This window comes from Cryptotermes secundus, unplaced genomic scaffold, assembly GCF_002891405.2.
Source record: "Cryptotermes secundus unplaced genomic scaffold, Csec_1.0 scaffold250, whole genome shotgun sequence".
Taxonomy (NCBI): Eukaryota; Metazoa; Arthropoda; class Insecta; order Blattodea; family Kalotermitidae; genus Cryptotermes; species Cryptotermes secundus.
In genome coordinates this window covers 369430-387162 of record NW_019738873.1, presented here as the reverse complement: position 1 = coordinate 387162, position 17733 = coordinate 369430, and the positions used below count along the sequence as shown (strand labels likewise).

At 35.0% G+C, this 17733-nt stretch overlaps 1 protein-coding gene across 15 annotated transcripts in view; it reads left to right on the top strand.

Moving 5' to 3' along the window:
• LOC111871106 (eukaryotic translation initiation factor 5B) overlaps nucleotides 1-16557 on the top strand; it is a 177043-nt gene extending 160486 nt beyond the window's left edge. For all 15 annotated transcript variants that reach the window (XM_023863929.2, XM_023863924.2, XM_023863918.2 and 12 more), the window contains 2 exons: nucleotides 11478-11611; nucleotides 12589-16557. In XM_023863929.2, coding sequence (XP_023719697.1) covers nucleotides 11478-11611; nucleotides 12589-12772 — 318 coding nt within the window. In that variant the 3' untranslated portion in view covers nucleotides 12773-16557. The remainder of the gene's footprint in view (nucleotides 1-11477; nucleotides 11612-12588) is intronic.
• The last annotated feature ends 1176 nt before the right edge of the window (nucleotides 16558-17733 follow it).

The following is a 17733-nucleotide window of genomic DNA, read 5'->3' as shown; positions in this document are numbered from 1 at the left end:
ATTTGGAAATGTCAGAAACTCAACAAGTTCTGACGTGACTGAGAGTTTATAATCTCTTCTGGTTCCACTGCTTTCACAGTCACACAAACCAGTCTCAATGTAGACCATTAGCTCTCTCACCAAACTATCAACATATACTTTTGACTAGTCTTTACATAACAAGTCTGTTTTCTTTTGGCTTCTTTGATATGGAGTTTATAACAGCCTTATGTTACATTTTAATGCCCCAAGAAACATTTTCCTTATCTTTCTGTTCCCCATAGTATTACGCTTTGGTATTGCCGCTATGAAGTCCAATATATTATTTTAGTGAAAAGTACATAGTTGAATGCATTTGGAATTGAAATTATAGTTATCATGTTTGCAAAAGGTGTACATAACATTTGTTTACAAAAATCATAAGTAATGATGACATTATTACCTCTAGGGTGGGAAATGTTTTGAGCGGCCTGTACTGTGTGGCATAATGCAAATTGTATGGCTATATAATATAAGTACAGGAATGTAACAAAGTGTAAACCGATTTCCAAGAATAAACTGATTGCTTTTGAGAAAAAACGAATAAGCATAAATTGTTCATAACATTATGTTTGAGCATCCTGTTGTGTATATTACTCACTCATTCACCTCTCTCTTTAATGTAAATTATAATTGTTCATTTATTCGTCTGTAATCTGTCAAGACGTCAGGTCCACAGTCTCTTCCAAAACAGTTCCTCCACTCGATGCGATCTAGAGCTTTCTCCTTCAAATGAAAATATCCTCTTCTGGTCACTTCTATCCGCCCCTCTATCTTTCCTTCAATAACTTCTTTTAGAAGGCAGTTACCGTGTAAGATATGACCAATCCAATTAGCCTTCCGTTTTCTTATTTCATGAATTGTTCATATCTATGTTATATTTTGTTTCAAAGTCAGTACCATTCTGATAGAAATGATTGAAAGATGTTAGTAGTGATAAAAAAGAGTGCATCCAGTACTTGCAATAGAAGTTGGTAGATTGCAGTGTTCATTTATATCTGCAGAGATATCTGATTCAGTAAATAAACTTTTTTCATATTTCAAGAAAGTATTGTGGACAGAAATTTATATTCTTCTAAAATCAGATGGTGTTTCCTGAGCATACAATTTTTAAATTATTATATTTTCTTTTAATTTGTATAGGATATCAGGGTTACAATAGCAACATTAGATAGTGGTGTGCAAGTCTTGGCATTTAGATGAATAATATGTCACATTTTACTGTTATGTGTCGCAGTGACACCTCCCGCAGTTTATAGCAGCAAGGTGTGGACAGTTTATAGTTTTCCAGTTCTGATTTATTGGCCACAAAGCACGAACATATGGTTCCTCTTGGCATACATCAACCTAGGATCACAGGGGACTCTTACATCACTACATAACTTCGTTATGAAGACAGCTTTAACAGAATCATTATTTTATTTCACATAATTCGACATTCCTGTATTTATATTTTGGGATTACATCATGTGATCTGAGTAAATGTTGTATCTCCAGTTCTGATAGCACTCTTGTGACTTATACATGGTAGATCCCTTGTGATTCATACTCACAGAAAATAAAATGCTGTGTCACACAGGCATCTCATAGATTTAAACTTAGTTGAAAACGTTTAGTATCACCTTATAATGGTTAGTTAAATTTTGTCTGGGATAAGCATTATCACTGTTAGGTTATTTATCAATTTTGTGGTTAAGTGTTCATGTTCAATCATGTATTTCAACATCCTGTTGCAAATCTTTAATTAAACATCTATGTTCCCACAGTCTGTCAACAATGCAACAATTTGTAAGTTTTGAGGTTTTCACGGCGATGATAATGAAGAAAGTCGTCTTCTGGGTTTAGGCACCGTGTATTCTTCGTTTTGGCCGACGTTTTGGAGGAACGTAGCGCCTCCATCTTCAGAGCAGTTGAATGGCTTGGAATGCGGAGAGCAGTAGCTGTGGTGATAGGATGTGAAAGGTGCTGCTTATATACGAAGTAGGCAGGGGGGGTGGTTAGGGAGAACGGACCAATGGGAGNGTTCTTCTTGTCTACAGCACTTCCTAGTGCTATTGACCTCAAGGTTCCTGGATTCTCTGGCTGTTTCTCCCCCCCTCCCTTAATCAACACACACCATATATGGTCTTAATCGCTCCCCACTGCTCCCATTGGTCCGTTCTCCCTAACCCCCCCCCCTGCCTACTTCGTATATAAGCAGCACCTTTCACATCCTATCACCACAGCTACTGCTCTCCGCATTCCAAGCCATTCAACTGCTCTGAAGATGGAGGCGCTACGTTCCTCCGAAACGTCGGCCAAAACGAAGAATACACGGTGCCTAAACCCAGAAGACGACTTTCTTCAATGCAACAATTGTTTATTCACCATTCACTTATCACAACATGTTTCATCCATAAATGCATGCAGCGTAGCAATTTGCACACATTGAAACACCTGAGGATGGCCATTTATGGCTGAAACATGTGTTAAATGTTAAATGGTGAACGGACTGTGGATACATAGACGTTTAGTTCATGTTCAATTTTTGTTTCTATAAGAAAAAGAAATATCCGGCAATTAGAAGTGTCTGGATTGGGGGGCATAGTCTGTGTTTCCTTTGCTTTGTATACTTTTGCATTAAAATTTGTTAGTGATTTAAGTAGCTTATCTTCTGTATTAGGCTTGATGATTTAACAGAATTGTAACCGGTAAAGTTTTCATGGCTTGTCAGCTACATCTGTCTACTGAGATGGTCTGCAGAACATCATACTTGTGTTCTGATTTCACATAAATGATAACCTGAGAAAATTATATGATCTTCTGAACTGGTCACAAAGAAATTAATGAATGCAATTGTATTTCATACTAAGGAGATATATTAGTGATTCCCTAAAATAAAATGGTGCATGATTTTTGTTAATATTGGTTACATATTAATTTCGTCAGAGAAAAATTGAACGTTTTGACAAGCCCCAGTAATTATTGTGTCCATGCAACATACTTTTGTGTATAGGACTGTGAGCAGAACATTAAAAATTAAACTAAACAAAACGATGTTAAAAACTAGTTGTGATGTATGGATGTGAAACGTGGTCCGTGACTGAAAAAGATGAAGTTATGTTAAACATATAGGAGAGGAAACGTTTTGAGAAAGATGAGCTAGCAACTGAGCAAGGAGTGTTCAGAATCAGAAGTAATCAGCACCAGAGGAAATTGTATGGAGTTCCTGATTTGATAGCAGACATTGAAAGAAGAATGTTATAGTGGTTGGGGTACATGATTACAATGGATTAAATAAGGGTCAGTAGGAACTTTCTTATAATAAACCAGAAGGCAGAATAAATGTAGTAAACCCAGAGTAAGATGGCTGAAGATGTAGGGAACGACTTACAAGAGCTGACATTGCAGAGATGGAGGCAAAACGCTTATAATCGAAGGTAATGGCATATGTTTTAAAGGAAGCCAAAGTTTTTAGAAAACTATATAGCCAAAGGGGTAAAAATAAGGAGGAATTTTCCAGCATTAAATATAATATGGGCAGTAGAAAATTTTCATTTTGTATTCAGTAAAACATCTGTAATTTGACATTATATATTAATTTTAACATTGCTGTGTAATTCATTTTTAATTGTATATGTACCCACAAAATTTTGAATGTAAAAAAAATATGAAACTCTTATTGTTCTATATGTCCATTTGGCCTAATGTCAGCAGTTATGATCTTTTGATCACCTGACAGATGTGAAGAAGTTTCTTTCTGAGGTTTTAGTGCTCATGGGGTGGGATTTTTCTGTTGCAGTGGTAGAGTAAAGATAGATATGATGGCTTGCCGACGAGATATGCAGTCCAGCATGGATTACAATCCAAGGTGACAGGAGTAAACTGTTCTCCATAACCCCAAATTTGGAAGGCAGCTCCTTTTTCTTTTCTCTTGGATCACCAGATTGTTTTCCAGCATACATTCTGTACTGTACATTGTAATACTCGGTTTTCTCATGTAACATATTTTACTGGACAGTTGTCTTACACCTTACCTGATAATCCTCGTTAACTACTCCATGTGATAGTGTTGCTGAAGGGGACAGGTAATTGAGTAACCCCAGGGCATCGGTAAATACTCTTTAATTCTGAAGTTGCAGTCTTAACACCATTACATTGTTTGCAGACTGAAAGCACATCTAAAATACCTTTTGACTTACAGACATTTGAGTGAAGAGAATCATTTCATGACTGTAATATGAAGTATGTTTCTCCATTAAGCTTTCAGTAATTGTGTTGTTATAATCCGCAAACAGTTTCTGTGTTCAGTCATTGAAAGAAAACACAATGGCCAGATTAAAGGGGTCATCTTGGATGTGATACTGTGTAGCTCAGTAAATATGTACCAGCATTTTGGCAGAACTCATTGCCTCCATCTTAAGAATGGATGAAAGAGGTAATGTGTTTCATTCAAACTTTTGTTTATATTTACCTGGCTACAAGATTCCACATCCCAGAAGATCGTAATCTTACAATTAGATAGTAGTCTGCAAACATTTAGAAATGGTATGATAGCAATAATCATATTGGTGTAAGTTCATCTGAATTTTGAACAGATGCTCGTAAACCTGTATTTCTGTCCATTTATTCTGATATACTGTTTACTTTTAGATTGTTAGTAACGCTGTTGGAGTTCAGCAGTGTCCATCCTATGTATTGTAACTGAATGTTTTAATCATATGATGCATGTAAAGTGTGTTAATATGATTTGATGAGGGCTTAGCATATCTATCTGGAGGTACAATCATCTGGACTGAAAACCATGCTGCTGTGCTTAACACTGGTAGGAAATGGGTTATAACCTGCCACTTAATGTATCATTAACATACATGAAATATGGGACTGATGAAAAGTGCCAACTGCTGAAACATATTCAGTAATTTTGTGGCTTGGTGCAGGAATGCCATAACTGGCATCAGAATGTTTAGGAGAAAAAGGAGTTTCAGGATCAACACTTACAATGTGCTGTGTCTCGGAAATATGTATTGCTGTGGTGATGTTATTCACCAATACCATGGTCACATTACATCAGCTCTATATATAGTCAATTTGATTACTGTTTATCATAAACCTTGGGACTATATAAAAACAATAGATTTTGGTAGTTTCATGTTCATTGTCAGAATTAGGCAGTAACAGTGTTTGTGCCGATAAGCTAAATCATAACAACTGAATGTGTAAATAAACGGAATAAAATAAATAAAATAACAGCACATAAGAATTGAAAGGAGAATCGTTTATTGAATTAGAGCATAAACTGAATATACAGCTAGATAATAATTATATGTATTAAAAACGTGTGAACTGATTATCATGTATGTACTTCTAAAATTGTCACCTGCGTATGTATGGCGTATCAGTGTCAGAAGTAATCACACAGAATACAACAGTGCAATTTGAAACTTGTTCCACACTTCCCTGCCTTCCTCAGTCTCCGACCTGTGGATGCTTAGCTTTTGCTATGTTTCCAACTCTCAGTTTTTTCTGAGGTGTAGCAGCAGACAGTATTTGATTGTACAAATTATGATGACTGTGTGGTACATGTTACACATGCGACCTCAAGTCACCTAGTTTTTCTCATTAGATCATTGTCTCTTTATCTACCGCACGGAGAAGATTAGCAGGACCTTCTGCCTTGCATGATCATCTCGGTTACACTTCCTTACATTCTTCTATAAGACTGTGCATAATAAGAGAGAAAGCTATCCTTGTAACTGGCTGTAGAGGCCCATAGGGTTGTGAGATGTTAAGGCTCCCACATTTTCCAGACAATTGGCTCAGAGATGTCGGAGAGGTTGTTAGCCTCACGTGCCAGCCCCCATTTACCCCCTGCAGGATTCCTGGTACTCATTTCTGTTAGAGGGTGAGTTGACCCCAGGATTGCAGTGCAGGTGGAAGGATTAGGTCAGTTGAAAAATCCAGTGACCTCATTGGGAATCGAACCCGTGACTTTCTGACTTCTTGCATTGTGCATTCAGACAATAAAGTTGCTCCCAGGAGTATCTAATGTTACTCTGAATCTTACAGTCTATCAGAATTGAGCTCTTTTACCTGCTGTTATGCTCTAGGACACAATCTTCTGTTGAACTTTTGTTACCGAAACGAATTCCATGTCTTTCATTCTGATGTCTCTGAATACTCTGTTCTTACTTGCAGTTTGCACCAACTTATACCACCCTTCTGGAATGTAAGCATATAGTACTTTCCTCCTCTTTTCAGTGGCTCAAAATCCCTGTAAATATCCAAAGAAGATTGGCTAGAAACAGCAAACTTGTGCTTTACTTCAGAAAATGTGTCCTTTAAGTGTACCAGATAATACCCATAAAACAGCCACAAGAATCAGACCATGCTGCTGAAGTTTTCTTCTCAGGTCTGACAATGTCTTATAGGCAGGCAGGCATGAATGCAAGAAATTATCTCAGATGATTCATGGCCAGCTTCTTTTCTGATGACGTTGCCATATAACTTCCACTTATATCTCAGATTCCAAAATGTATGTCAAAGTTGTTTGCAATAAAATACCACATTAATGTTGGGATGATGTGTAGGTAAGATCTGCTGGAGATCGATACTGTTACAGCGTGTGCTAGAATCATTTTTATTTGCTCTAATTTGTTTGTGGACAGATCGAGCTCTTCACAGGTGAAGATCTTATCTTCTTCAGCTATTGTTTTGTGATTAATATCTCTAATTGAACACATGTATGCATAACCTTGGGTGACCAAAATGAAGTTTTAAGTGTATAATAAATACTTGTGAAAACAGTGTTGATATCGCAGGTTCCTCCAACTTGCCCGTCATATGGTCAGAACACATCTGATAAGTTTCCTCTGTTGTCAATATTTGAGATAATTAGTCCCTGAATGGCCTATGCCATCATTTTTAGTGTGATTTATATTTTGGGAAAGGTGAAATGAAATTCAGTATCTGATCTAGCCTAACTTCAGGTGTATGGTGTGATTTCATATTTACATGGTTTTTTTGAATGTGTCCCTTGTCCAGTATTGTAATAGCTAGAGAACACAGTGTTTTGGAAACTGGATCTGTTTCCATCCTCAGGTGAGGGAGGAGACACCAAAGGGGCCCAACACAGTTTTTCCCCCTTCACATGAGATCAAAAACAGATCCAATTTTTGAAACGATGTGAGCTAACCTCAGTCACTCTTTAGGTCCAGTGCCTGAGGTTAGGTCTTTCAGAGAGACCCAACAGTGTAGGTGTTTTCCCTCTCACCTGAAGATGGAAACATCCAGTTTTCAGAACGTTGTGTTCTCTGGTGTTTAGAATACCTGATGATGGACAAAGCCCAAAAACCCAGAAATTCTGAATGTTATTCATCATCATCAGAGTCCTTTAAAATGTATATGGTGTGATTTGTTTGACTGCCTTCCTCGTTTGTCTTCTGGTGTTCTGTTCTGGCTAATTTGATTGCAGACATATTCTAATCTACTGGCTGATATTCACAGTCCTTCCATCTGCCATTCTGTTGAAAGTGTAGAGGTGTGGGATTCTTGCATGGAGTTTTAGCAGTGTGCAAGAGCGAAATAAATCTTCTCTTATTGACTGGCAGAATATGGTACTCAGTGCTGCAATGCTAATTGCTTAGTGAAAGATGGAGCCTTCAAAATAGTCTTGACCAGATTATATATATTTTTTTTCCCAAGTTCTGTCAGTTATGCAATTCTTGCACTGAGCCCCAGAATTTAGATACAAGAAAGCTAAAAGTAATAATTTGTAAAGTATGTATTTTTATTTCTCTTATTTGTAATGTTTTCTATGTCCACTGTTTTATCATGTGTAAAACCATGTACGAAATAAAATTTTTGATTCAGAATTACTTGAGAACGATGTTTGTTGTCTTTTACAAGAATAATAAATATATCTAAATCTCTTTTTATAGAGTCAGCATAAGACATCCTGCAGATTTTGCTCATCCTCTTGTTCTTCAAGCAGTGTTTCCATTTTATACAGGTCACTGAACAAAACATTTTCTTCTTTCTTTCCAAACTCCAGCCTTTCGATTTCTTGTCAACTCTTTCCTCTCTTTGCTGTTTTACTCGAACGCGCTTTCCCCTCATCTTGCTGTTGTCCAGTGTTATGAGAAATTCCACAGGGTTCGTTACTTTACATTTTAACTCGACCTTTTTTGTTATCTATGTTCTATCCATTCTTTTTATATGCCAGATTATTGTAATAATTTGTCTTAATTTTGCTCACAAATTTTCAGCTTCAAATATTTCTCTAAGAATTTTGTTTCTAGTTTTATTCCTTCTTGTCCTTTTGTCAGTACTTCAAAGAAATGTCATATTCATTTCTTTGATTTTGCTTTTGCTTTCTGTTTCAAGTGTCGGATCTTTCAGTATTGGATTATGTGTTGTTTTCAGCTTAAAATACATTATGGATTGTTGTTTTGCATTGTTTAATATTCCTTTTCTAATTGTGCTTATTTCTGTAGTCAGAGCTTCTGTATAGATGCACTATATAGATTAATTCTCTACTCTATGTTTTGGCCTTTCAACCATCATCAGGTATACACATTCATTTTTGTCTCCACTGCTGTCCCCTTGCATTGGCCACTGTTTGCAGTGAGTGTATTTTGTAAGATCTGAGGTCTACAGACGCCTGCTCACAGATTTCTTATACCCTGATGATGGAGGTGATACATTCTTCTGAAATGTTGGTTAACAATATATTGTCACGTGTTGGGTGTATAACGCGACAAGTAAGTTCACGCCGTTCTTTGATATAGCGAGTTTATTCTTATCGCTCGCCTTACACACTCTTTACAGTCATTTGCACTTGCAGTGTTACAATCACTGCTCTCAATATTCGGCGAGATGCTGGACTCTCTTCTCCGAAGGCTGGCCCGAGACTTTCTTCTCCGGAGGCTTGATGACGGCTGGCTTCTTAGCTGGCTCTTCCGAGACTGACTCTTTCTCGCTGAAGCTGGGCTATTTATAACCTTGCCTGCTGTTAGGCAACGAACCCTTTGTTATAACAGTGGAAACGTCGCTTTGTTGGCTCCGCGTTTCCTACAATATCTACACAGCGCCGCATCCCAGAAGAGTGTATTTTGTTTTGTAAGTTTGGTATATTGGAGAATAATGCTATCATATACATCATTTTTAAAATGTTAAATATTAAAATTGTCAAATTATTAAACACTTTAGAATGTTCTTGAATTCTGAAGTCCTTTTATCATAAAACATTCACCTAGTAGATAATTAACATATAGTGTATTTTTACAGATACTGTGCTGAGAGAAATTCAGTTGGAAGTACAACACTACATGACATTATTCAGCATTTCATTTTATCATGTGATACAACTTAAATCAGCTTTGTATTCTTCTGTGAATCTCTGTCAATTTCCCCTTCAGCCTAAGACATCCATCCTCTGGTTTATAATATAATAAATTTCATATACATTTTTTTGTGCTTCTGCTTACATCAAATCTTACCACATTCAAGTACTGCTTAATATATGTTATCATTAGTTAGGCTCAAAGTACAATCAGACATTCTCATGGACTAATTCTTTTAGGACGTGATGTATAACATGTGGAATGTGTGTGCCTATGTCACAGTATGAGTATTAAATAAATTATTATTATTATTATCATCCTAAGCCTAATAGAAATAGTCTGGAATGTTAAGTAAAATGCCACTAGTTACACTGTTGTCAGTCTTCTGTACTCATCTACTTAGTGGGTTGAAAGACTTTGATCTGGGATCCTTAATAAAGCTTGTACTACTGCCAGTGATAAGAGAGTTAAAAAATGATGGCCAGTAAGATGAACTTCAGACAGCGGATATGTGCTGTGCTATTCATTTCTATTGTTTATGCTTTGCCAAAGATGAATGCTTTTTGATCTGTGCATTGAAAGTCATCAGTCAGATCCAGCTGGGGATTGAACATGAAACTATATGAACAAAAGCCTGCTACCTTAATCCTGATATTATGAGACCCCTAAAGTTGATGGTCTACAGAATAGATGGCAGATTTTAAATGGTAACATTTCTGTGTAGCATATTGAATGAATCCTTATGGTCTGCATCCTGTTGTGTATTACTATGTAGTATTATTGTACAACTGTCAACAGAACAAATTCCTAGTAAATGAACCAGTGTTACATTTGCTACATGTTTCAGTTCAGCTGGATTGTCATCAGGCAGAATTCATGAAATGTGCTCCTCGTATTGGATATTGTAACTAATTTGGTTCCATGTTAGTGGTCATAAATATAACTTCATTACAATTCTTGTGTGTTAATTAGGTTTGGATATTAGACTTAAAATGTAAAATGTTGTAACTCAGAAGTTAAAAAGTTAGAAATTAAAATTAAATTATTTTTACAGTCTTTGATGTATCATAGAGTAGAGGGATTTTCTGGGGGTCTGCCCTCTGTTTTAGTTATTGTGTGCACCTGAAAACATTATATATGTTCTAATATATGAATGAATGAATATGGCATGGTGTAAATGTTTATGTACGTATTACTTAGTGGGTTTCCTCATGTAAATGGAGCATGTTATTTTCTTTTTTCTCTTTTTTGATGCCATTAGACTAATATGCAAATGTAATGAAACACAAGAATTGTAATGACCACTAATATGGACCCACATTAATAATGCAATAAAATATTAGTACATTTCATGAGTTTTGCCTGATGGAGATCCAGTTGAATGGAAACATGTAACAAGTGTACATAATAAACAAATATTAATAGAGTAATATTTGTTTATTTATTACAAATTTGCTGTGTTGATGGTTGTATAGTAATACTACTCGTATATATTGGATGAATGTTGTGTGACAGTTTGTTTCAGCAGCACAAGGTGGAGTTGCAGCAGCTGAATTTCAGTTCTTATGAACATGCCCAGGGGCTAGTGCTGTGCAAATGAAGTGCACTGCTACAACGCAATATGTTCATCGAATAATTATCATATCACAGACAGAGAGATGTTGCATTGAATATCAGAGAAAATGGGAGGAAACTTAGAAAACATACCATGCTTAATCTTTGTTGATCACATATCTCAACATGATTTATCCAAATTTAATACCAGAGGAAATGGTTGAAATTATAGGACACTTGAATGTATAAGGGGTGGGCCTTCTTGACCCTTGCACTGTGACCACAGTGATCTATTGTGCCTTTATAGGACACTTATGCATTGAATCTTTGTCAAGGTATCTGTACTACATTTATCTTATTTGTAATCCAGCTACAGTGAACCAAAATAGTGCTGAGTGCCCGAAGAAAGGATTATAAAACACATTACAGAAAAATATATCAAAATCAGATAACGTCAGTTATGCAGTCTACAAATTTTAGTTAATCTATAACCATAAGTATTTAATTGTCTCTTTAATAATGTTGGTTAGCTCCAGAAAGATAAAAGATCTGAATATTTTATGGGTATTGTTATTTTTGCAGGAAATCCAAACAACATGTGCGGAATTTTGTTCATTTTGTGAAAAAAAAGTCTACCCACTTGAGAAGGTGGAAACAGGGGGCAAATTGCTTCATAAACAGTGCTTCAGGTGTCTCCAGTGTAACTGCATACTGAGGTATGAATAATTATGGTCATCATTCAAAGTAACTGACAGAAAAATCTCTTGTACTTCTCATAAATCAGGAAAGTGTTAGTAGAGAAAAATAGAACTGTCATGTTTTAGGGCTTTGTAAGCGGAAGTAAAGTTAGTACTTGCACATATAACACTATTACTGACTGAAACACAATGGAATTCTCACAATGCTTCTGTTTCCTTTCATAGTGAGTTCTGTCAGTTTTGTATGTTGTTGGTTGACTTTCCATCTCCCCAAATTGAGTACATTACCCAACCAGCTTATTGAGCACAAATAATATGAAAATCTCTACTGATTGTGATGTTCTGAGTCATCAACAGTCATCAAATAAAAATTAACATTTTAACATTTAAAACATTTTGCAGATGCCACCTTTGGCCCTTCAGTTTATCACCCGATTACAAATCTATTGATCTGTAACCTCACTTAAATCTTCTTGCTTGTAGTTTTAGACATGCTCCACAGTGAATTGTAGCAAGCAACATTGCTTTCATAGATTCACAAGCCTTGGTGATTAGTGGCATCTTCCATTTGATAAGCCTCCATATTTTTAATGTTAATTATTCTATGCCTGGCATCTCATTCTCTTGACGACTTCTATTACGTCAAAATAAAAGTTGACTTGATATTTCATGTAATCTATTGCTAAAACCGCAAGAAGGTTTGTAATGCCCCAGTGGTTTGCCTTTCCTTCTTTGTCTCATTTCTCTTGTAAATTTTAATTCTAATACTCAGAAATTATTGAGTTGTCTCAGTGTGCCTTCATGGTCATTTTGTGGGCATATTAGTGATGAGATCATTTCTACAAACAGATTCCCGTTGTGTCAGTTCAGTCTTGTTGTGTTATATCCTCATTCTCTCCGTAAGTGTTTCAGCCAAAATGTGGACTTCTTTACATTGAACTGTGAATTGAAACAAAGAGTGTGTATACTAAAAATGTAACTTTTCTGCCCGTCAGAATGGAGACATACACTTTGAACAATGGCAAACTTTACTGCATTCCTCACTTCAAACAGTTATTTATTGCGAAGGGAAACTATGAGGAAGGTTTTGGCTTGGACCAACACAAACGCAAGTGGAGCAACAGGAATAACAGTGAAGATGATCTTCTCAACAGCTTAAATAGTAGCCCAGAGAACTAACAGACAGACGGATACCATACTTGATCCTAGATAACACTCAACCTCATCACATTTAGATGTTAAATAGTGGTTATAGCAGATGCAAAAGGTTGGTTATAGGAGGATGTGTTGCATATACAGTGACGTATTTTATATAATATAATGGAAGGAGCTTTTTGGGTGCAGGTAAATGTTAGAATGAAAATTAACAAAACTTCCTTATTTTAGGTGCAAGATACAAATTGAACTTCTGAGACAAAACCAGAGTAATTCTAACCTAGAAATGCAACACATCTTCCTTGCAGAATAATGGGATGCAATTACTTTAAGGTATACATTTTTGCCTTAGGTATGTCATATATTTCATGTGAAGTAGTGCATGTAAAACGTGTGCTTGCTTTTCAATAAGATTTTTATTTACACATTTTTTAATACTTTCTACATGCAGGATATTGCAAAAATATTACTCAGATTGTTTATTGTTTTGATGAACTATTCTTTTAAACGCTGCTTATGAAAATTAGTTACTAGCAATCATTGGAGTAATTCCAGCCCTTAATATTTTTGGGTTTTATTGCCATATTCAAGTCATCCAACTTATGTGATAGATATTTATGCATCCAGTTTACTGATGCAGGGAAACATATTCTATATGAAATAGACCTATTATAAAGCCATTACTGAACTTGGAAATATTTTGTAATAGATTTATTTGTAGTTGTTTACTGTCCACCATGCAACAATAACAAGAACTAAAATTCAGTCCTTTTAAAATTTGTCATTGCGCTACATGCTTCAGCCTATTTGGCCATCATCAAGTATGTTGAAATTGGGTGCTACTGCCATGGATTGCCATGTATGACCTGCAAAAAGTTAGTACATTTGCAGATAGAACTTATTTATATGTCACAATTTTTGTTGTTAACATCAATGCTGTGCATCAACATTTGAAATGCTAATCACAATTTAATATGTACTGGAATAATATGAAAGTGATTCTGCATGATGCATGATTTCAGATGGATATTCTGTCCTACTCAAAACACAGGAGTCTGCTGTTGAAACGCTATACAATTGGAGTTCATAAAATTCTCTAACAGCAGTGATTCTTGTTGATTATATACATTGAATAGATTTTGTCCAGTAATGCTAAAGAAGGATGTTTGTGAAAACCATTAACCAGCAAGAAAACACATGTACACATATTGATGTAAGTTGTATTAAAACTGAGATTGTGATATTCTTTTCATGAACTTGGGCAGGTGGGGAATTGAAATTCACTCGTATGTAAATGCATGGTAATTTGTAACATAATTTCCTATCTAAGCTCATTAATTACCTTAGTCTTATATATTCAGTACATTCCTTTAGCTGTTTATTTTTAGTCTTGCAGATGTGGGGTAATATGTTGTGTTTATAATGGCAAAATATTTGCTTTTCAAATACAGCCCTGATAGTGTGTGTGTGATATTTAATGTGATTTTCAGACACAGGAAGTTGCAGTTTATTCACAAAGGTGGTACTGAAAGAGTTAAAATAATTTTATGTGTTTACCCCTTACCTAAATTTGAATAAGAAATGTTTGAAGCCATAGGATTAATTTCAAAGGCATTTACTAACCTTCTGATGTTTTTGTACCCCAGTATTCAAAACTGTTTTAGATATGGTGACAAAAGTAATGATTTACAAAGTGTGCCTTTGTTACTGGCCCCTACATCATTTACATTCTAAATATTTATGACAATCAGTTGAACTGTTTGTTGTGAATTAGTATTTGTTATATTAGCAAGAATAACAGCACTTTTTTATTAGAGTGTAAACTTTTCTATATTTGCCTATCCTTCCAGAAGTATTGAACAATATTGAGTTCAGATATGAGTGAGGTGGAAGTTCTTTTAAAATATATGTGTTAGGATGCTGCTTCTTTGAAGATGTAAATTTAAAGTCAACTAAACATTTATTTATAACCATGACCCTGAAATTCTTTTTATTTGTATTTTATGTAACATTTTGTCTTTTATAATAGTATTTATGAACAATATTAGTATTTAAAGGTAAAGTGATATTTCTTTCTAGATAAATTCCAATTTTGTGAATATTTATTCTGTATTTACACCAATATATTTTCAAGGTAAAGGAATTTCCTGGAAACTGAAACTTTATTACAGTTATGACACATGACTACTGTGTACTTGATGGACATTTATAAAATTTAGCATATTTTTGCAGTAATAAAAGCAATAATTGTATATGTAAATTATTTGAAAATGAACTGCTGAAGAATCTTGTATATGTGTATTATCTGGTAAAAGGAGGCTATTTCTGTGCCTTGTAAAACATGGACAGAAGCCATGACTGTTGTGTGTTCATTCTTGACTTAGCAATAAATCCGTTATATGGAGGACTGATGATAAATTCCGGATGCTGTGATCAGTAATGAAGAATTCCATCTTATTGCCATAAATTCTTTTGGCTGAGCTATTGTTTCATATTGCAGATGGAAGTTTCTTCATATTTTATGTAGTGAAATGAAACTGTAGAAGGGGAAGGAAAGAGTTTTCTGTTTGGTTTTAGAAAGTTCTGCAATATTTCACCTTTTAGAACACTTCTTTTAGCTATTAGCTGGTACTGTTCTGATGGAGTTGCAAGGATAGTGTCAATATACTGGGAATAGTAAAGGATTCTTGACCACTCAAATGAGAGTTGTGAATTGTTTTTCATGGTACTCTGAGTTGGAAAACAAAGCACATAATTTCAGTGTCATCCCTGGACTAGAGACGTGGTTACTGGTTGAACAATATGAGATATTTAGTCAAGAAATATTACAGTTAAAAGAGTGCTCGAGTATAATGAAAGATCATTTGGATTTCATCTTGCCATTTGTTTATTTACTTTATAGAAATAGTCAGTTTAATTGTTTTTTGTTGAGTAGAATTTTAATCTGTCACACATTTGCATCCATATGTAAATTAATAAAACATAATATTGTCGGGTGTTGCCTATGTAACGCGACAAATAAATTCTCAGGTTTCGCGAATATTTATTGGACGCTCACTTCTACACATTCAAGTACCATTATTCACAGTCACAGTTATTATTTTGAAGCCAGCTGTAGACTGACTTCTACAAGCTTCAAATGTTCTTAGCAACCTCTAGAACTCAACTAAAAACCTGACTGGTCTTGTTGAAGCTGGACTTTTATAACCTGGTCTCGGACGGAATATAGTGCTTAAGGTATTCCTTGGCAACAACCCACTGGTATTGCATTCCCAAGGAAGTATACATTCTGGATTCCTGGTGGCACATGACAATATATATCCCTATATCTTAACCTAATATTCTTTTGTGAAACATGTTCTTCTATTCATCTTTTTCACTAAAGTTTTCTCCAACTAACAGATAGTGAAAGGGTATATAACTTGAATGGTGCTATAGTGCAGAATATTAATAGTATATTAATATATAGAGAGTTTTTTTTTAACTGAGGATGAACAGTTTTGCAGTTCTAGAAAGAACTTTAATTCACTTGGGAACTAATGGCCAAATGACAAGTGAATTTTATTGTGTGTGTGTGTGTCTAGTTTGATGAATATTACAGAGTTGAGAATCTCTTAAGTGCAAATGTATGGAATACAGCATGTAAGCAATTCTGGCTATTTAGATTTAATTTTGCCTGCTCTCTACAGCTGTGCCAAGTTTTAATCTCATGGTATTTCTCAGCTTTTAATTTCTGAAACCTTAACACAGTTTCCTTGGAAAAGTGCTGATATCCAGTCAATTTCTGACTAGTGTCAGATGTGTGACGTGCGTTTACTTCATTAGTGCAAATTTTCACTCATTTTCTTGCAGGAATAATATCAAATTCTGCATCTTAAATTGAAGATTATAATCTTTGTAGTTGAAAATAATATCAAAAATTGTAAACTCTCTGTATTATTTGTTCACAGTTTAAATTTGTCATTAAAATTAGTGAACTGAACAATTTTGTGAGCTCACAGTTGGTTGATGCTGAATTCTCTGAAGCCTCTTAAGATTATGTGGGATTGCTTTCAAGAGCCAGGATACCGTTACAGATACCTGGACTGGAACCAATAATATTTTCTTATTTCAGTGGAGCAGTCTTCATCATTGTTTGAATTACTATGTATTTCTTTTTTCCTGTGAGGTAAATTTGAAGCATTTACTTTATTATATAAAATGAACTGTATCATTTTGATGTCAGATTCTGGAATGCAGTGTTGTGTTTGCAGCTGCTTGTAGCCAGATAGCTTGCAATGATTTCTAGTCATTGTCACTTGAATCACATACCAACTGGGAGCATGAGCAGGGCAGACACATTATGTTTGTAAAAGCTGTGCTATTATTGAGTCATAAAATATTCACAGGAATTATGTGTACTTTCATGCAGTGCTAAAAGCTGTCAGCCCAAAGCCTGTACATAACAGTTGATGAAACAGCTTATACTTTAGATCATGCAGCTATCAACATAAAATGTGATCATGGGGAATGGTTCGACTTCTCTTCATCGTTACACAATATAGTGTACACAATAACTTAGGTTTCATGAACCATAAATATTTGTTGTAGCATCTGTTACCATCTTAAGGAATTTCTCTATTCCATAACAGCTTAAAAACTCATTCCATGACTGTATGACCTCAAAAAATTATTTTAATGACAAATATTTACAGAAGCATTTTTAGCATCTTTTGTACTGATATTTATAATATTGTTTTATATTTGTAACCAAAAATATCAAATGTTTAGTGCAATTTGTAAGCATTATTTACTCGTAAATGATAAGGACAGCTTCTTCCTCTCAGTTCATGAATTTATCATTTACACAGTTAAGTTAATTTCATAATTTCAAACATTATTAAATTTGCATTAAAAATATCATTAAACTTGTGGTAGCTATGTCACATTTTAGACCGTACTACTACTACTACTACTACTACTACTACTACTACTACTACTACTAC